General features: G+C 41.0%; 1 protein-coding gene across 1 annotated transcript in view; it reads left to right on the top strand.

Moving 5' to 3' along the window:
• Window positions 1–20,680, top strand: part of UBE2F (ubiquitin conjugating enzyme E2 F (putative)) — a 61,506-nt gene that overhangs the window by 5,751 nt on the left and 35,075 nt on the right. The window contains exons 3-6 of the mRNA XM_030952142.1: window positions 6,680–6,709; window positions 7,597–7,662; window positions 13,525–13,592; window positions 17,096–17,166. Coding sequence (XP_030808002.1) covers window positions 6,680–6,709; window positions 7,597–7,662; window positions 13,525–13,592; window positions 17,096–17,166 — 235 coding nt within the window. The remainder of the gene's footprint in view (window positions 1–6,679; window positions 6,710–7,596; window positions 7,663–13,524; window positions 13,593–17,095; window positions 17,167–20,680) is intronic.

Genomic DNA, 20,680 nt, shown 5'->3' with positions numbered 1-20,680 from the left:
GATTATTCCTACTGCCATCTCCCACCTTATCCAGGCAGCAGAGCTCCTGGTGCTGTTCAGGAATGCTTCAAAGGCCGGGGCCTGATAGGAATTGCAGAGGAGGCCAGAGGTTGGGAGAGGGGATGCAGCACCACAATCACTGTGCTCTCCCAGAAGAGCTGTGGGAGCAGCTGTCAGTGTGCTGAGGGTGATTTCTGGATGAAATGGGACTGACAGAAGAAGCAGATCATTCCAGTGTAACTGCTGGAAGTGACAGGGAAATGTAGTGGGAAAGGCTTTCTGGGGATGTTCTGTTTTAAGCTGCTCAAGCTAAATGTAAACCATTTGTTTACAAAAGTTTCTAGAATTTGCCTCAACACTTTGAGACAGATCAGCTGCAGCAGCACCTGTGATGTGGCGAGACTGAGTGGAGTGAATTTGTGATGCTGATGGTGTTTCTAGGTCATGTAAAGATTGCAGGAATGAGTTTGGGCAGGAGTGCAGAGCCTGCCGAAGGTGTGCGCACGGCAGGGATGCTGCCGCAGGTGTGCGCACGGCAGGGATGCTGCCGAAGGTGTGCGCACGGCAGGGATGCTGCTGCAGCTGGAGCAGCACCAGTGCTTTCATTGCTTGTCTGTGGAACTGTCAGAGCTGAACCGAGGTGTTGCACTGCATCCCAAAGCCAGCAGGAACCTGGAAGAGCAGCTGTAAGTAGATGCTGTCTCTGGTGTGTGTTTTGGCTGGAGTTACAAACAGATGACAGTGGCAGAACAGAGGAAAGGCTCCATCAGGTCACAAATCAAAAAATAATCTCTCCTGCATAAAAGAAGAGAAATTCTGGCTAGCAAGGGAGGAGGAGGAGATGAGAAAAGACCCAGAGTGTTCTGCCAGTGGTGAGGCACCACTGTCCTATCCCTGCTCCCCAGTAAATGGGGGATCATCTAATAAATCCTGCAGACAGACAGATGTCTGCCAGCCTTGCTAAGGCTGTTGGCCAGACATAGACAGTGTCTGGTGTTTTTTTTTCTGGAGGTAAATTGCAGACAGCCTTGTTTGTGCTGATAGGGAGTTCAGTACAGATCTCCAAGGATGTGTTGTCACACTGATAGCCCTGCATCCCTCAGCTGTGTTTGTCCTCTGCCTGGTTAATTCTGTTTTGATTAAGGTGATGACCACAACCCAGCCACTGACAGGTGTAGGTGATGCTTACAAACTTTTAAAGACTTGGCATAAATCAACTGAAAATAGGAAAAATAAGTGCTGATTTAGGTATGATAGCTATTTGCACTATGGATGTGAAGAAACATCTCAGTTGATGGGTGTCAGGCACTGACCTTGAATTTATTGATGGATGCACATTAAACAGGCTTTGTTCTACTTTTGGGGAAAAGCTGCTCTTAAAATACTGGTGCCCTATGTTGGCTTTTCCTTAAGTTGTTCCTTGGACTGCTTATATCCAGCATTGTCACAGATTGAGGTATCAGTCATGTCTCAGGACACTTGGGTTATTTTATGGATGTATCATGAATAGAGATCTCACTATCACTAAAGTTTTATATCTAGAGAAGTAATTCTGAGTCATTTGGAAATTCTTTTCCAGCTGTAGAGAGAGCCTGGTAAAGCACAGCTTTGTTCAGAATTCTGTGTGACTCATCTGTTCGTCTGTTTTCACGGCATTTCCATCTAGGCTCAGTTGGAGAGTAAGGCCTTCATTCTGTGAGCCTAGTACCCAAATTAAAATAGAGCAAGCAGTACAATTGCTTCAGCAGCTTTCATTTTGTTCTGTGCTGCAGAGGCAATTTTTAATGTCCTGTTCATCTCCAAGGGGAACTTCATTAAGCTGGGAGCAGGGGCCACATGACTGCTCCTCATGGCAAGCATGCAGTGCTGAGCTTGAAAGGCAAATCCTTTCTGAAATTTAAAAAGGGCTGAGGACAAACCCAAGATTAATATTGTATAATGAAGGTGACTGCTAAATGGAATTGAAGATAGAGAGCATCCAGGATGGCAGCAGCAGCTCATGGATCAAAAAGGTTGTCCCTTACACTTAATTTTTGGTAGTGCACAGAAACTTCTTCATTCACTTTTATATTTATATTATCACATTTATATGCTTGGTTTGATTGTGGCAACTTGAAATAATATATGTGAAAATGATTTAACAAGGTTTATTCCTTGGTTGTCTTCAATATCTGTGGCCTTTACCACTACATTTATGTAACCAGAAAATATTTTATGTGTGCCTCTGTTTAAGCCTGAGAGAATGGAAGTGGGAAACTGATGATGAAATAGCAGTTGATGAAATATGATGATGAGGTGAATATCCATTGAAACTAAAAATGAGGAAAACCATTTATTTACTTTCTTCAAGCCTTCAAAAGTAGTAATATCACTCCTCACAAAAACAGCTGAGGAAAGTTGAGATGGGAGAAAATACTTTCATTCTTATACTGGTCTGTGCAGTTCAGAGGAGTAAGTAGGAAATGCTGTAAAGATAGATGGATAAGAACTAGGAGGCAAACAGCATTTCTAGAATTAACAGAGTATTAGAATTAGTACTTAGGAAGTGGAATTTTTATTAATGTCAGAGTATTTAATCTTCATCTCTGGAAGTCTTAAAGAAGTAAATGAAAGAGGGACCTAAACAGGAGAAGGGGGCTTTTGAACAATACCAGAGAAATAGTAGTGCTGTGAATGAGAATGGTCACTTGAGGAAATACAGCTTTTATTTGGTGTACTTAAAACCAAACTCCAGCTCCAAAATGAAGCAAAGAGTCTGAGTTTTTGGAAGGCTTAGTAAGCAAAGCACTGCTAAACTCTGACTTAAGGTGAGAGAGCAGAGCAAGGGGGTTGTGGTGGGTGCACTGAGCATTCATAAACCTTGTACACACAGCAGGAGTGTTCCTATTTCTGTCTGGAGAACTGTCATGGCTGGGGAGAGTTATTGTTTGTGAAATCATTTATAAATAACTCTGGCTGCTTGTGTTAGGCTTAGGAGCAGCTCAGGAGCTGCATGGAAGAGAGAAAAGCTGAGCCACAATCTGTTTGCATCCAGCTCTTGCCGTGTTTGTGCTGGGTTTAAGTTTAAGCCTTGCCTTTTGTGGTATTTTCTGGGGTCCTCGTTGTTGGAAGGAAAGATGAATCTGATTCCATGTTCTTAGAAGGCTAATTTATTATTTTATGGTATGTTATTATATTGAAGAATGCTATACTAAACTGTACTAAAGAATAGAGAAAGGATACAGACAGAAGGCTTAACAAGATACTGAAAACTTGTGACTCTCCAGAGTCTGACACAGCCTGATTGTGATTGGTCATTGAATTAAAATAATTCACATGAAACCAACCAAACCATCTCCAAACCACATTCCAAAGCAGCAAAACACAGGAGAAGCAAATGAGATAATATTGTTTTCCTTTTTCTCCGAGGCTTCTCAGCTTCCCAGGAGAGAACTCCTGGGCAAAGAGGATTTTTCAGAAAATATGACAGTGACAGCCTTTTTTATAGTTTAAAGGAGATTTGGAACTGTTCAAGCAGGTGTGTAGTGGGTCAAGAGCAGGATTCTGGATGTACACCTGCACTAGGGCTGCTCCTGCAGCAGGTCACAGCAGGTTTTGGGAGCAGATGGACTGTTTGGAGTTCCCTGCCACTTGGGTTTTCTGGTTGTCTCCTCATCTTAATGCTGTGAATTGAGACACAGATGCAGATTCTCCACAAAACGACCATGAAAAGTACTCAAACTGAATTTTCTTCACTGTTCAGCTGTAGTGACAGTCATTTCTTGAAAGAGGAGCTCAGAAAAACTTCAGGTTTGTGTGGGAAATGGATTTGTAAAGAATTTTTAAAACTTTCTGTCAAGTTTTTACAGTATTGTATATTTGTATGTATGTATCTTATATATTTGTATATATGTAAACACTGAGATAAGGTGTGTTGACGTAGGAAGGTTATGGAGTAGAGATTATATTCTTCAGAGAGATTGAAATAGAAATAAGTTTTAACAAATTTTAAAATATGGTCTTTTAAAATACTGCAACAGTGACATTGCACCACAGACAGAAGATGCTTTTATGTAGGAAAGAAATGTTTTGGTCAGTGCTACCCATAGCCATTCTGATAATTTACATTTGCCCTCCACCTTTAGGTAAAAGCAGAATGTAAATAAAAAAGGTTATTAAAAATATATATGTAATATAATACAGAAATATAAATAATATGAAAAGAACATATATGAAGGTTATAAAAGACTGGATATCTTAGAGAATTAGAATTATAAAAGATGAATTGTAGTAGGACTACATGAGAAAAAATACAAGTGATTAGTGTTAGAAGTAATAGTGTTGTGTGGTAAAAGTGAATAGGTTGAAAAATATTTATAAGGTATTGTATTGAGGAAATAGGTTAGAAGAAGGTTTGTTCTTTAATTTAGTGAAGCTTCTGGAGCTCTTGGCAGTTCAGTGCATTGGAGCTCTGTCATTTCCATGCTTTGCTTGTTTACAAATCTCTGTTAAATAGGTTGGCAGCCTGCTGAAGGGGTGTTTGCTTACAGAATGCTCAGTGCCAGAGGTATTGATTTATGCAGAAAATGTGTGAGTTAAAGCATCAGAATCTCAATGGAGCTTGAATGCTCTGGTCAAAGTGTTTGCTTTGTGAGCAGTAGCATACAGAAATGGTTCTAATGTCACTGCTGTCACCACAAAAGAGACTCAGAATTTGGAAAACCCTCAAAACCCTGAGCTTTGGCCTGGTAAATGTGCTTGTTAATTGGTGAGTCACCAGCGTTTGTTCATATGGCACAGTTAATAGTAACTTCTTTGCCTTACTTGATGCTGCTTTAAACATTCAGATTATTGATGCAGATCTTTATCTGCTTTGGCTTCATGAAGTTGTTTCATTCTTAGTTTGTGGTTTGTTGCAGAGTTCATTAGAAACCTTAATTTTGGGTCATTTGTCTTTGTTTCCAAAACTTCTGTGTGGGGTTTATTAGCACAGCATTCATTAGAAATCCCAAATTTGGGTCATTTGTCTTTGTTTCCAAAACTTCTGTGTGGGGTTTATTAGCACAGCATTCCCACCTGTTTGCACAGCTTCAGAGAAGGAGCACAGCGCTGCCTTCTGCTGGGTGTGAGCATTTTGTTTTCCTGTTTTCTTCAGGGAAACCACTCATTCTGGTGCCAAGGCAGAGAGAAACACAGGAGTGTGCACACACGACAGGGAATTTTCACGCCTCAGAGGAACTCTGGTGGCTGTGAACTCCCTACTGAACCTTGCAGGGGTAAAACTGCTCAGCTCAGCCCTTGCTGGGACTGACCATGCTCTGCCCTTAAATGTCTCCCTTTTTTGGGATCAGGAAAGGGCAGGCACGATTCATTAAGGTGAACATCACACAAGCACAAAAAGCAATAAAAGAAAGCAGTCAACACCCTAAAATAATTGAACTAGGTCCTAAACTTTGCACTGCAGTGGAGATTGGTGTGCCACTATGAAAGGCTGGTGAATTTAAAGAAAAGAGTGAGGGAGTAATCTTAGGAAAAGTTTTCATGGCTGCAGCCTTCAGGAATTGGTTGTCACTTTTTTTTTTTTAAACAGGAAGGGAAAATTGAAATGAAGTCCTTGATTACAGCTGAAATTACATTTTTGTGTGTGTGTTCTATAAAGACAGTACTTTAGCAAAAGTATGGCTCCAGTGTTGTCTTTCAGTGCATGGCTTTGGTGAAATCAGCTCTGGCTGCAAGTGTGGGATTTTAAAAGAGTGAAATTGTGAATTTTTTAGGTAAGTGTGGTTTGGTGGTTTTTTCTCTTGGGGTAATAGGCTGCAGGTGCAGGGTGTGCCAAGCACAAGGGAGATGGGAGTCAAATAAACATCATTCCACTGCAGAGAAATGCCAGGTTTGGGAAGCATGGAGGGCAGGAGGAGTTCTGGAGAGTTAGTGAGAGTTGTGGTGAGGTCAGTTTGGATTCAGTGCCAGGAGTTCTGAGTGACAGTTTCTTCAGATGTGTGTTTTGGAGAATTGGTATTGAAATCTTGGACATTGTCAGCCCAAATAAATGGGCTGTGTCTGTGGAGGCCTGAAAGCAAAGTTAGAAGTGGAAAATAAGACCACAGGAAAAGCCAAAAATATACTCAATTTTATTTCCTAGGACTTCAGAAGTAAAAGGGGGAGATGCCTTGGTGCATCTGGTTCATGAGGAATTGAAAGTAAGATTTCAATAAAATACACAAAAGCAGGGTTTTTCCAGGGAAGGTGACTTGGCAGGCTTAGGAATACCCTCAAAACTTCATTTCCTATGGGCTGTGGAACAGAATCAGGGTGCCTCCTTTCCTTTATGAATTTTAAGCTCAGGAAATAACTAAAAGGAGAATTTAATTGAATAGGAGTGAATATCAGTAACAAAACCTGTGCTTTGGAAATGCCAGTGCTGTGTGTGGTAGCAGCCTTGGTGCTTCAGCCTTGGCAGAGCTGAACTCCCCATCAAAGGAGGATACATTTGCCATGTCTGTAGGGCAGATGAGCATTTTTAGTAATGAATTGAGTGGCTTAAAGAGGAATTTCAAGGTAAACTTCCACTGCAGCTTAATTATATTTTTAAATAAAATTGGATTTACGGGGTGGTTTAAATTAGATCTGCCAATTTGGACTTGAAGAAGAGCTTTATGCTTGTATAAATAATGGGTTTATTTCTTTTTTCTTTCAACAGAGGTTGCAGACCTTGAAGCTAATTTACCTTGTGAGTATAACATTTAATTGTATGCATTTTAAGGGGGAAGGACCATTGAAATGAGCATTTTGACTGAAATGTGAATGCTGATGGTATTTGGTAACTGTGCAAAGCTCTACCACTCTGGCTTGAACTGATTTTTCTCTGATGCTTCCTCTTCTGAGGCTGTGGAGAGCTGGACCCTCATTAGTGTCCTTTGGAAGGACTATTGATAATTTCCATCCAGTTTTTAATTGCTGGGGAGTGGCAGCAAAACTTTCATCAAGTGCCCAGAAGGTTCCTGGGACTCAAGGGTGCCATTGGTGCCTCACTTGTGTTTTTTCTTTATTCTCTCATTTTCAAAACAGGAGATTCTGATTTAGGGGCAGAGCAAATAGCTCAGCTCTCAGGGAACATGAAGTCAACCTGCAGTTTTTTCACTTCCAGATGTAACCTGATGTCTTTGTTAATAGTGAAAATATTCAGGAAAACTAGTTTTTAAGAGTGAGCCATATTCCTTAAAAAAAAGGCAAGATAATATGATTTTAGACCTGGAATCTTACTTGAGATATAAAGGCAGCTATAGAGAATTTACTAATTTTAGGTGAATGTTTTTCAGTGTAGGCTCTGTTATAGGATAACAAATACCTGAAGAATGTGTGGTTTCAGTTACTACAGTGTGAGTGCTTTGCTAGGCTTTGTGTACAGTTCTAGGTCGGTTTTTTCAGACAAATAGGATTTATAGCTATGATACTGTTTAGCTCCTTGGCTACAGAAAAGGAACAGCCAGCTTGATGGGTTAGGAAGCTGAAGGCTGCATAATGTGTGTGATAAAATAACCATGATAGACTTGTCTCCTCATGGCACCCAACAGTGGAGAGCTCATTTCTGATGTAAATTATTCTTTTGCTTCACAGGTACATGTAAAGTGAATTTTCCTGACCCAAACAAGCTCCATTACTTTCAGCTAACTGTAACCCCAGGTAATTTTTTTTCAATGTAACTTTTGTTTCTGTGTGTGTTGGTGTTTAGGAAATTAATTCCAAGAGGAACCCCAATGAAGCCTCAAGTCAAAGAAAGTCTGGCTGCAGTAGTGATTGTTTCATTAAAGAGATGGAGAAACTGAGCTGAGTTTTGACAACCAGATTCCAGTGAAAAGGCCTGTCAGAAATGAGTAGGGTTAGGAAATACTCAGATTTTTTTTTTTTTTGCTTACTTGGATTGAGAACTTTTTTTGTCTCAGCCAGTTTCAAACCACCTTGATTTATTTTTGCATTCCAGCCCTGTTAGGTTGTGTGTTCCCCTGTGCTGATTGTTTGGTTCTGCTGAGGTGTAGAGAGAGCTTACCAGATGTAACCCTGCTGGAAAACCTCAAACCCAGGTGTGCCTGCAGATGCTTAACAAGGAGGAATCTCTGAGTCTTTGGTTGTTCAAATATGTGAAATCAGATTTTTTATTATTAACACAACTTGAGTATCCTGTGAAGCTCTTGCTATCAGTAAAAGCATTTTCATAAATTATCAGTTCAGTGTAAATTTCTTAATAACCACCTGAAATTTGCATTTTGGAATAAAAGGTTGTATCTTATGGATGAATTTGCATGGAAGTTAATTGAAACTTGGCATGCACTTGTTGTGTTTGTTCCTGTGCAGCTGCTCAGATGAGAGCAGTGCTGGGTCAGTGTCCCCCTGCAGCTCCTTCTCCTGGGTGCCCATGGTCTGTAGGTGCTTTCTGCCAGCAGAATTTGGGTGAGGTGTGTCAGTCATGCTGCTGTTTGAGCTGGAGAAACCGTGGTGTGTGTACTTACTGAGTGCTGGAATGTTTCTGTAATGCAGTATTTTGGAGCCAGAGCAGCACTAGGTGTCACTGTTGCTGTTCCTTAGCCCGAACCAACTGGCTCTTCCTCCAGCAGAAATTTTGGGTGGTCTCTGTTAACAAGTCCATTCATGTGACTCCCTTTTGTGATGGCAAAATGAGTGAGGCTGCTCTTGTCAGTGTAATTCAAAATAAACCCGAGAGCTAATCTAGAACTTTGGCCCTGTCATTCTGTGTAGGAGTTGTGCTCATGTTTACTTGGTGGGTGTTAATTCTGCTTGCACCAAATGCCCTTCACTTTACATCATGCTGCTTTATTATATTTTGGGAAGGAACTGACTTTACAAGAGCATCACTGTGCAGATGGGTGATGTATGACAAAGCTATCCCAACTCCAAGGTGTCTAAACCCTAGGAATTGTTTTGTCTGCTCTCTGCTGTGCAGCAGGATGCTGCAGGCAGAAACCAGCTGTTGAATGCAGAGCAGGGGTTTTGTGCCAATGATCTTGCCAATGAGATGATCTTAATTAACATTTTGTTACTCTAAATATAGCTGCACAGCTGAAGTGTCTGCAGTTGCAGCCTGACCCCAGTAAACAACTATTTTCAGCTGTGCATAATTCAGGTGTACAATCTTGTGATCAGCCATAGTTTAGCACTCTAAAGGCAGAACACAGCACAGACCAAGAAAATCTTTGTAGTTTTCTGCTTTTCTTCAATACTGAAGTTCTCTCTAGTGTATGCTAAATCTTGGTTTTCCTTGAGGCAGCAGGGTGGTTGTCACAGAAGTTTTATGGCTCAAGCAGGCTTGAGCCAACTCTTTTTGTATTGTCTGAACAGTATTGCATGAATCTTGACTTTGTTCCCTGCTGTCATTTTGAATGTGGCTGGTCCTGAAAGGACAGTAAAAGAAGCTTCCTTTAGGCTTTCACAAAAAGACTAATTTGAATAAGAAAATGAACTTGACCACCAAGCAGAAATCCTTTCAGGTCCCTTGCTCAGCACCTCTCACAAAAACCTTTCTCAGCCAGTATTTAATGTGGAAAAATCATCCTGGTGACAGCAAGTTTTTAATTGAAAATGATTTTGTAGAAAATCTTGATGAGAGTGGCTGCTTTTTTTTCATATAACTGAAGGAACTCCAATCTCTGTATGCTCCAGTTTTCTGCAGTGCACTATCAGTGGACAGAAAATGGCTCAGACTTGGATTTTTCTGCTGCAGTGGACAAACTCCCTGTTCCCCAGGCAGACACTGCTGGTTTTCTCTGCTGTCTGAAGCTTCTCTTCCCTTTTGTCATGTGAAACATTTGTTCTGCCTTTGAAAAATACCCTTGTGCCACCATTGCCTCTGCTCTTATTTTTGCACCAGCATCATATTGGATGAAAATCTGGGGAAAATAAGGAGATGTTTAGAATCCAAGCTTGCTGCACTGGTATTTGGAGCACAAAATTGGAAGCTGAGGATTAAAACATGGGAATGACCTGGAGAAAAATAAAGGAGGTGATTTCAGGTAGCTAAAAACCCAGAAGAGTAAATGCAGTAAATGCAATTTCCCTTCAGTTCCCAGGCTGTTGGACTAGTCTGGGCATGGTGTTGGATATTTGAGTGCCACTCTAGGGGGATTAATGAAGGCACTGTTTTCTGGTGAAATGCCCACAAATATTGGTGAGCATGGCTGATTCAGGGAGCAGCTATGCAAAGTGCATCCTTTGTGGCCTGCCCTAATTATCTTGCATTTTCTTCTAAAGTGAGGAAATAATTTGGTTAAGTGTTTTCCAGAGCTCTTTCAGGCATTAAAACACCCTACAAACAGAAGCTAAGATTAGTCAGGTTGTTGGTAATGAAACTTGAGGCTGAAGTGGGAGGATGCTTGCTCTGCTAATACAACTTGAAGACATAAATTTAAGCAGTAGGAGGAAAACTGTGGCTCAGACATCCTCCCTTTTTAGCAAAAGTCCCTGTGGCCAACTTCCTAAGTTATGTGTTAAAGCTGTTCCATTTGATGGGTTTATTTATAGCTCTTTCCTCACTTTTAACTCTGCCAGAACTTTTTTCCCACCACTTTTCCATGCCTAAAAAATTGAGGATTTCTCTCCCTGTCTGAGAACCTATTTTCTTGAGATCCTGAAAGATGACTTCATTGTGAATTATCTTGTTAATGCAGTGTAAGATTTCTGTCTGGGTACTGAGGCTCTCCAGAATTTTTAATATATATTTGATTGACTGGTAATGAGTAGCTTGATTGTTGCTTTAAGAACACAGAGGCAGAATTGTATAAAAGAGGGGAGGAGAGATGCCTTGCTCCTCTTAATTGTGTAAATATGTCCTTGCTTATTTGATAACAGAGCCAGTAGCTTACCCAGTTTTTGATTAGTGATTGGTGACAAGGTAAAACCAGAATATGAAATGAGTTGTAATGTGAGGCAGTGGTGAATATTGAATTGTCTTGGAGGAGCACTTGAGCTGAAAGTCCTTGTGTGTTTTGTTGGACAGCCATTGCAGTGAGTGTTCATTAAACCTGGGGATTTTCTTTGGCATAAACCACAGATGGATACATCCATCAGCAGGCATTTATTTCATTTTAGCAGGGGTGGAATGTGAAGAGCTGCTGCATGCTTTGCTCCAAGTCCAGCCAATCAAGGAACTAGTGAAATTAAGCCAAGGAAAAGAACTTTTGTACTTGGAAATGTGATAATTCCTGACACTTGGTTCAAATGTATTCTAGTGCTAGATGGTGGATAGAGTGCAGTCAGCTGTGTGTGTTCTGTTGGATGAATGTGGTGTTAGAGCTCCTGGGGATATTGGACCATTTTCCAAGGATTCCTTTCTGGAGCAGTGTCTCACTCTGAGGGCACTGCACATTTGACAGGGAGCAGTTTTACCAAAGGCTATCCGTGTAACTCACCTCTTACTTCCTGTTCTTCAGTAAAGGCTTGCTTTACTGAGTTTTGTCTCTGAATATTTAGCAACAAAAGAGAAATGCTTTTCTCTTGCTTTTTTCTTATAAAAATCAGTGCATGTCCCTTTGCTTTCTGCCTAAAATTGCTTAATAAATCCAGCTCACTTCAGAATTGAATTGGAATGGGAATGGAGAATGGATTTGAAAAGCAGATCAGGAGGCAGCAACCTGAAGGAGGATTTTGATGACCTACAGCAGACAAGCTAGGTTTAACAGATAATAGTAAAATTCTTCTTAGTCTTTCTGTAAACCATGGATTGTGTCACAGAACATTTCTTTGCAGTGTTAGTTTAAGAAATATAAAAACCCTGCATCATATAATGGTAACCAGCCCTCCTGGCCTTCACTGGGGCTGGAGTGCTCAGGGTGCTTTGAGCCAGAGCATCCCTGAGATGTCTCAAGCCCCCACTGTGGGCTGGGTACCTGTTTCCTTTTTTAATGAAAAACCTCAGTAATGGCAATGCCAGGTGCATTTCAGATCACTTGCAAGCATTTCAGCTTCCAAGCACAGCTATTTCAAGCGTTGCAGTTTGTCTGTCATCCTATTCTATTAGCCCTGCTTAAATGCAAGTAGATCTTTTAATATGTCATATTTGAAAATTCAGCCAATTTTAATAATTCAGTACTGAGGTTGGCAGAGAGGCAGACGTGTTCCTAGCAGATACATCACAGTAAGATAATGACAGTGAAAAAGCCTGCTTGCCCTTCTTGAAGTGCACTCAAACTCCTTGCACACAGCATTGTACTACTCACCAGGATTGCCAGCACAGCTATGGGAAGATGTGCTAAATCTTGGAGCAGGGTTTAGCAATGCTTTAGAAGCACAAGTTTGGGAAGATGTACTCAGCCCTGTAGCAGGGTTTAGCAATGCTTTAGAAGCACGTTTGGGAAGATGTGCTAAATCTTGGAGCAGGGTTTAGCAATGCTTTAGAAGCACAAGTTTGGGAAGATGTACTCAGCCCTGGAGCAGGGTTTAGCAATGCTTTAGAAGCACGAGTTTGGGAAGATGTGCTAAGTCTTGGAGCAGGGTTTAGCAATGCTTTAGAAGCCACAAGTTTAGTTTTGAGATGTACTCCCCTGAGCGGTTAGCAATGCTTTAGAAGCACGAGTTTGGGAAGATGTGCTCAGTCCTGGAGCAGCATCTACCAATGTATTAGCAAGTACAGATTTGGGAAGATGTGCTCAGCCCTGGAGCAGGGTTTAGCAATGCTATAGAAGCACAAGTTTGGGAAGATCTGCTCAGTTCTGGGGCAGCATCCAGCAATGCATTGGTAAGCACAAGTTTGGGCAGATGTGCTGAATCTTGGAGCAGGGTTTAGCAATGCTTTAGCAGCACAAATTTGGGAAGATGTGCTCAGTCCTGGAACATCATCTAGCAATGCTTTAGAAGCAAAAGTTTGGGAAGATGTGCTCAGTCCTGCAGCAGCATCCAGCAATGCTTTAGCAAGCTCAAATTTGGGCAGATGTGCTCAGTCCTGGAGCAGGATTTAGCAATGCTTTAGCAGCACAAGTTTGGGAAGATGTGCTCAGTCCTGGAGCAGCATCCAGCAATGCTTTAGCAGCACAAGTTTGGGAAGATGTGCTCAGTCCTGGAGCAGCATCCAGCAATGCTTTAGCAGCACAAGTTTGGGAAGATGTGCTCAGTCCTGGAGCAGCATCCAGCAATGCTTTAGCAGCACAAGTTTGGGAAGATGTGCTCAGTCCTGGAGCAGGGTTTAGCAGTGCTTTAGCAATTGCAGAATTTTTCCAGCTCATTGCAAGGGTCGCTGATGTGGTGCTGCCTGCCACATGCCAGGATTTGCTTCCCACAGTGAGAAGTTGAGTGCAAGGTTCCTCCAGCTGGATATCCTTGCTCCTTTGATGAGGATGATGGATTTTTCTAGGACTGTTGGCTCTCCTGACTTCAGATTTCTGCTGTAGAAATGTTGAGAGTGCAGGAGGACACAATGCTCACACACTCCTTAGGTGGCAGCAACCAGCTGAAGTGTTTGATGGCAATAACCCTGTGCTGTTGTTTTAATCTTGGTGTTTTTCTCTTATTTAACTATTTGCCTTGTTTTCCCTTTTCTAGATGAGGGCTATTACCAAGGGGGAAAGTTTCAGTTTGAAACTGAAGTTCCTGATGCCTACAATATGGTGGTGAGTATTTGCATTAGTCTCATAATTTATTTAAATAATTTTAGATTTTCTTTGCAGGTAACAGGACTTCAGGGGGAACTTTGGCATTGAGATTGAGAAAGGATCTTCTGTCTTTTAATAAAATAAATCTCTACAACTGTCTGGCAGCTCTTGGAAGTGCAGATGAGTCAAACCTGAGAGTCCTCCCTTCTGGCTGAGGTTCTGCTCTCTCCTGCTAATTATTCATGAGACCTGCATTTAATGATTATTCTCATTAAAAAGTTACATATCTAAGAATGAAATACGTGAACCAAAAGGAAAAGGTTGACAGTTCTGTAATTTTCCCTCACATTCTTCTGCCTTGGTGTCTTAGTTTGGCGTTGGTAGTTCAGAGTTCTTGCAGAGAGGCTGAGGAATGTGTAGGGGAGGATCCTGGAGAAGAGTTTCAGGGAAGATCTTTGGTTCCTGTTCAGCTGAGCCTAAATTCAGCATTATCTGTGTGTAGTAGTGGCAGTCACAGCTAGGTAGTGTTTGCAGCTGTGTGGGTTTGGTTGTGGGGTGTTTGAAGTTCCCCTTAACTTTACCAAAGAATTTCATACTGTGGCAGAGGTCACCCTTAATAACTTCTGTGTATTCATTTTATTTCCTCTGATTTTTGTATTCCAGTTGTTCACCCAAACAACACTGCTGCAGGAAAGTGTTTGCTGTGTGTTAACAGGAGAGCTGAAGTTCACTTTTGATCTGAGTTTTTTTATTCTCAGTTTCCATAATTAAAAAATCTCTAATTTGTTATGGTTCCTTGCTCAGCACTGGCAGGAAAATCTATAGCAGGTGCTAATTAAATATTTTAAAAGTTGAGCACCGCTTATTTAATACAAAAATTAAAAGTTTTGGAACAATGCAAGAGGTTGAATGTTAGATTGTGGTCAGGTTATTAATGCAGTATTAATCCCAATATTGAGGGCATTCTGCTGAGGCTGTGGTTGGTTTCCTGCCAGGCAGAAGGGGACTGACAGAGTTTTCTCCTGTTTTCAGGAGAGCTCTGCAGACCTGCCAGGGCTCTCAGCCCACAGGCAGGGCTGGGACACACACCTGCATGCCAAAGGAGTGGATATGTGGAATTGTGGTGTAGTGGAGGAGCATAAAATAAATAAAGAGGAACAATTTTGGAAGATTTGGTCTTGTGGCCTGCAGCCAAACCCCTCACAGTGCTTTGCTGGGTGTAGTGTTCAGTTCCAGCCAGTCTGAGAAGTTCTGCAGAAACTGCTGCTGGAAAGTGGCAAGAAATGTCTCAGGGCTGGAGTGTAGTTCACCCCCAGGAACTTGTATCCCTTCTAGGGCAAACTTGTATCCCCCCTCTATCCTTCCTCCTGGGGGAAATTGTTTTTTACACACTGTAAAGAGAGGAGCTGCAGTTGCAGGGTGGTTTAGCGGAATGGTTCAGCTTTGGGACTAGCTGGTGTCCAGAGAGAACATTTCAAATAACTTTGATTCCAGATTTCTCTCAGGAGCCACAGTCCTTCTCCAGGTAAATTTATTCACTAGTGAAGAGATCAAATTAAATATATAAATAATACATAATAAATTAAAAAATATTACAAGATGTTGGTACACCTGTCTTTCTAGAGTGCTAATTTATCAAGAACTGAAACTGCTCATTTTAAATGAGGGATGCCAGAGCAGAAGTGGCTGCTTGGAAATGGAGAAGGAAGTGAATGTGGTCAGTGCTGTGCCCCCCAGCTGAGGCTGCATCTACCTGTGCAGTCTGAGGGGAAGGAGGACTTTGAGCAAGGAAATAAATGGATTTGGGCAGCTCTGTTGTGCAGAATTTCACAAAACATCATCCTGAGGGTCTCTGGGTCTGTTGGTCTAGGGAGGGTTCAAAAATGACTTGGGACAAATTCCAAGGTGAGGTTTTGGCTGAAGATGAATTTTATGGTGGTGCTGCAGTTGTCCTCTGTGTCTAAAAGGTGAAAAAGAAGAGAGAGAGAAAAACCTTTGTCTTACTGTCAGGAGTGGGTTTTTCTAACTTTTAGCAGTGAAAATCACTTTGAAAGAATAAAGGAATTCTTTTGTTTCCACAGTACAAAAAATGAGGCACCAGTTAATTCACTGTGAGGATTTGGGGATTTTTTTAAAAGAGTTTCCATAAATCTTTTTTTTTTGACTCATCAATACATTTCCTGTTTGAAGGTGCATATGGTAGAAATTTACTCTTTTATCTTGATCTAATGGAATGGAATAAATTCTGCTGCTTTACATTGCTTGAGAACTAGACACCATCTTTCAAAACAATGTGAAAGTGTAGCTAATGAAAAGCTTGTGCTGTTAGAAAACTTCTAAGGTGTTTTGGAGGTCAAAAAGTTTGAGACTGTTTTCTGTGAGCCACCTCATTTTCAATAATGCCATGACTGATGTCCCTTGAGTTATTGCACAGAGATGAAATGGAGGAAAGGCAAAATGCATTATCAATCCCAGATTTGTTGTGGTGATCAGTGGGTTTTTTTCCTACAACATCTCTTTTAGGTCTGTTTCTGGTGTTTCAGTGCCATGCACATTTTCTTACCTCTTCCAAGGAGTCTTAATTTAAAAAGTTTCTTAAAAATGTAATGGGGAAGTTGGGAACAAAGTGAGATAAAACACATGATGCTGCCATGCAAATGCAGCTCTTGGAGCTGTTTTGCCTCTTGATTGAAGACATAATTGGAAAAAGTGGAGGGAGAGATGGCTCCACATTTATAATCTGGGATTTAATTGAAGTTCTGCAAGGTGCTGGTGTGAGCTGATGGATTCCAGGACACTTCCCATCAGAAATAATCTGCCTGATTGAAAGCTGCAAGTCCTAATGGGGAGAGCAGGGATGCAGCAACGTGCTGTTGCTAAGCTACTGACATTTTTATGTCCCACTCTTTATTTACTTCACAAAACTACAGCAAAGGAGACTGTACTTGAAAAATCTGTACTTCAGAACCCCACTATGACATTCAGAAGTTTGGTGATCTTGCCTGTGGCTTTTCATTTTAGTGCCTCAAATTCAGCTGTGAACAGGAGGGTCTGTATTTAAAAGAAGTTATTTATTATTACTTATTTATTATGTAGTTATTTTATTATTAGCTATTTATTATTTATTATTAGTTATTTTGTTATCTTTGCATCCTCTGCTGTTTTTTAACAAATCCATGATTTGGACGAAGCCTTGGGGAAGTTTTTTCATTTAAATTATTGTCTTAACAGTTAAGTATGAAGAAACTGAATGACTTAGAGTGTTTTCCCTGAAGAAATAAATTTTCTTGCCTTTCTTAAAAGTTATTTTTTCTAAGGAAAAGCCTAATACCAGCCTGGTTTTTATGAAGAGTTGAGAAAAGCTAAAAGGGCAGTGAAGTCTGTTTTGACTCTTGTAGATTATGCACTGTTGCCCTAAACATACAAATCCGTACACAAATATTTGCCTTTTTCTGTTTTATGTGGTATAACAGGGTTTTATCTTAAAAGATAACACAGTAATTTGTTTTCTCTCCTGGCAGCCTCCAAAGGTAAAATGTTTGACAAGAATCTGGCACCCAAACATTACAGAGACAGGAGAAATCTGCCTAAGGTAGGAACAACATTCTGTTGGAGTTTTTTAACCTTGGAGGTTTCTCTGTTTGATAAAATATTGGATGTAACTGTCCTGACAGTATTTTTTGGTGCTGATTCTGCATTTAACTTTTAGGAGCATAAAAACCTACTGAAAGTCTCATTCTTGCTGTGCTGTAGGACCATGGAGAGCCTGGTTTTTCAGGTTCAGAGTTAGTATTTTGTTCTACTTAGGGTAAAAATGTAAACTCCAGCCTAAACAAAATGTATTTTTTTTTCTTCCCTCCCTCATGTCTGAATCATCCTCAGGCCCTGAGAGAGGCTTTACCATTTAATGCCCAAGTGTGTTAAAAGCTTAATTTTTTTTTTAATTTCAAAAAGGAAGGGAAAAAGTGTTCTTTAAACTTTGACAGTAATTATTCTTTGTTTGCCATTTGTTAATTATAATATTTAATATCCAGTGATAAGACACATATGCCAGTTATAACAAAGCAGGGTTGGGGTCAGGATAAAATCAGGGTTTGAAACCTGAAAGTTTTGCTTTGCCAGAGTGAGAAGCTTCTCTTGCTGGGTGGTTTTCCTTGATAGTAAATGTTTCCTTTTCCAAATGAATTTGTGAAACTTTGCAATTTCATCCTCAAGACTTCATGGTGAAATTGGCCAGAAACCAAACAGAAACAGAAGTGAGAGGCCTGCCTGTCATTTTTCAAGTTAATGGTACACACAAGAAAAAGCAGATGAAGCAGAAGCAAAGCCCATGAGTGAGATTGAAAGCTGCTCATGAAAATCCTGCATGCTTGTCACCATGTGTAGCAAATCAGTGCTTAAGGAGAAGCTGACTTTTTCCTCTAGGTGGAAAAATCATTTTAGTACTGTGTTGAAAGTCCTGGTGAAAATGAAGTTTTTAATTGCCCTTCCTAGGTAGGTGAGGCTCATCAGCATTAAGAAACTGAAATGTTCTGAGTGCAGGGAGGGGAATGAACAGGTGAGGTGTTCATATAGATACCAGGCACCAAACCAAAGCTGGAGCTCCAGCACAGCATCTTCTGGGGCCCAGTGAAGCCTCACATTCACAAAATCCGGAGTGCTTGGGTTTGGAAGGGACCTTAAAGCTCATCCCATTCCCCCCTGCCTTGTGCAAGGACACTTTCCCCTAGAGCAGGCTGCTCCAAAACCCATCCAGCCTGGCCTGGAGCACTTCCAGGGATGGGGCAGCCACAGCTTTTCCATCTCTGGAAATGGTTTTAATTATAAGAGATGAATGTGGTGATTAGAGCATCATAATTCTAATGAAATGGAGACATTCTTTCAGCATCTGCTCTGGAACACTTTGGGTTGTCAGATACCGCAACATATCAAACCCTGGAAATGTCTGGCATTCTATGGAAAAACTAAAATAACTAAATTGCTTTCTGCCTGTTAGAGAATGCATTCTATGTATAGTGTCTGCAATCAACTTACACACAAGAGTCTTTGCATTAAAATAGCTGCAGTTATTTTTAAAAGCAGAAAATCATCTTCATCAGTGCTTTCCCCCCACATATAGCTCATGCTGTGGCATCTGTTGGTTTGATAATCATCCCTGGATTGAAACATTCTAAGCAGTTAACTGTGGTCAAGTGTAGCAGTTCTGGGTGGGCAAAGTGGAGTTTTTCTGAACTTTATGGGCTCGAGTTACCCAGGGCCATATTATTAATGACAGATCCTAATTAAGTCTGGCCCATACTGGATATCGCCTCCACTGCACATGTGCATAGAAAAAATGGAGTTTTCTCCAGACTGATCTTCCCTTTCAGTAAATTGTTGTCACTTAAGCTGCAGGTTGGGTCAGCTGGAGCTTCAGAAGGTTTTACACTTAGTGCAATCATGCAGTTCCCACTTCAGGAGATGCTTTTTTAAAAGAGCTCTTTATTTAAAAAGAAAACAATACCTCAAAGCTTTCTGGCATGCAGGAGTTAGTCCCAGAATGAGCAGGTATTTGTTGAAATGAAAGCTGAGCAGCTGACTGGTCCCATCAGGGCTGTTTTGGTTACTGATAGTTCAAAAGCAGTGATTTTACAATCTGCCCATGGAACTCAGATTGATGTATGATTTATAATCATAAGCTGGGAAGTCTCCTTGCATCTGGGGAAAGGTTCTGTTGAGGGGTTTAATGATCATTCCCAATCTGTAGAAGAAAGAGGGTGCTGCTCTAAAAACAAATCCTATCAGCAAATGAGGAGTTACCTGGCTGATATTATTAATGACAGATCCTAATCAGGTCTGCCCATACTGGATGTCACCTGCACTGCACATGTGCATAGAAAAAATGGAGTTTTCTCCAGTCTGATCTTCCCTTTCAGTAAATTGTTGTCACTGAAGCTGCATGTTGGGTAAACTGGAGCTTCAGAAGGTTTTACACTGCAATCATGCAGGAGATGCTTTTTAAAAGAGCTCTTTATTTAAAAAGAAAATAATTCCTCAGTTTTCTGCAGGAGTTAGTCCCAGAATGAGCAGGTATTTGTTGAAATGAAAGCTGAGCAGCTGACTGGTCACATCAGGGGCTGTTCTGGTTACTCAAAGTTCAAAAGCAGTGATTGTACACTCTGCCCATGGAACCCAAGGTTGATGTATGATTTGTAATCATAAGCTGGGAGGTCTCCTTAGGTCTGGGGGAAGGTTCTGTTGAGGGACTTTAATGATAATTTTTAATCTGTAGAAGAAAGAGGGTGCTGCTCTAAAAACAAATCCTATCAGCAAATGAGGAGTGTGAAGCCAAAGGACACTTCTGTGTCAGTGGTGGTGTTCACAGGGGTCCCAGGATGAGGGAACACATGAGAATCTTGACTCCATGTTTCAGAAGGCTGATTTATTATTTTATGATATATATTAAAAGAAAATGATATACTAAGACTATACTAAAGAATAAAAGAAAGGATTTCATCAGAAGGCTAGCAAGGAAAAGGAATGCAATGATAATAAAATCTTGTGACTGCTCACAGCCTCGACACAGGTGGTTGTCATTGGTCATCAAGGAAAAACAATTTCACATGCTGGGTAAACAGTTCTGCAAATCACATTCCAAAGCAGCCAAACATGGAGAAGCTGAAGCTTCTCAGGGGAAAAGAAAAATCCCAATGAAATGATTTTTCAGAAAATGTCTGTGACATGTGTGTTCCCTGCTTTCCTGCCAGAGTGCTCAGAGAGGTGCAGGTGTCTCCTCAGTCCTGGCTGTGGTGTCCCGGCTGGAGCTGTGCCAGGAGAGCTCTGAGGCCGTGAGGTTTAGCTCATGCTCAGGTGCTCTGGCACTGAATATTTTTCTGCCTTTATTTGGTGTGTTAACTTCCCCCTCACTTGGAATTTCCCAGTCAGGTGGATGGAGAGGCAAATGGAAGCAGTGCCACACAGTTTGATAAGGAACAGACAAACAGCTTCTTTTGCTTTTGTCATCTGGAGACAAACTGCAGCCTCAAGATGTTATTTTGAACGTTGCACAAGTGGTAATGGCATATTTTGTCTTTTGAGAGGCACAGGAATGAGATGAGCAGCACACT

Source organism: Camarhynchus parvulus, chromosome 7, assembly GCF_901933205.1.
Source record: "Camarhynchus parvulus chromosome 7, STF_HiC, whole genome shotgun sequence".
NCBI lineage: Eukaryota > Metazoa > Chordata > Aves > Passeriformes > Thraupidae > Camarhynchus > Camarhynchus parvulus.
This window is presented reverse-complemented; position numbering and strand designations above follow the sequence as displayed.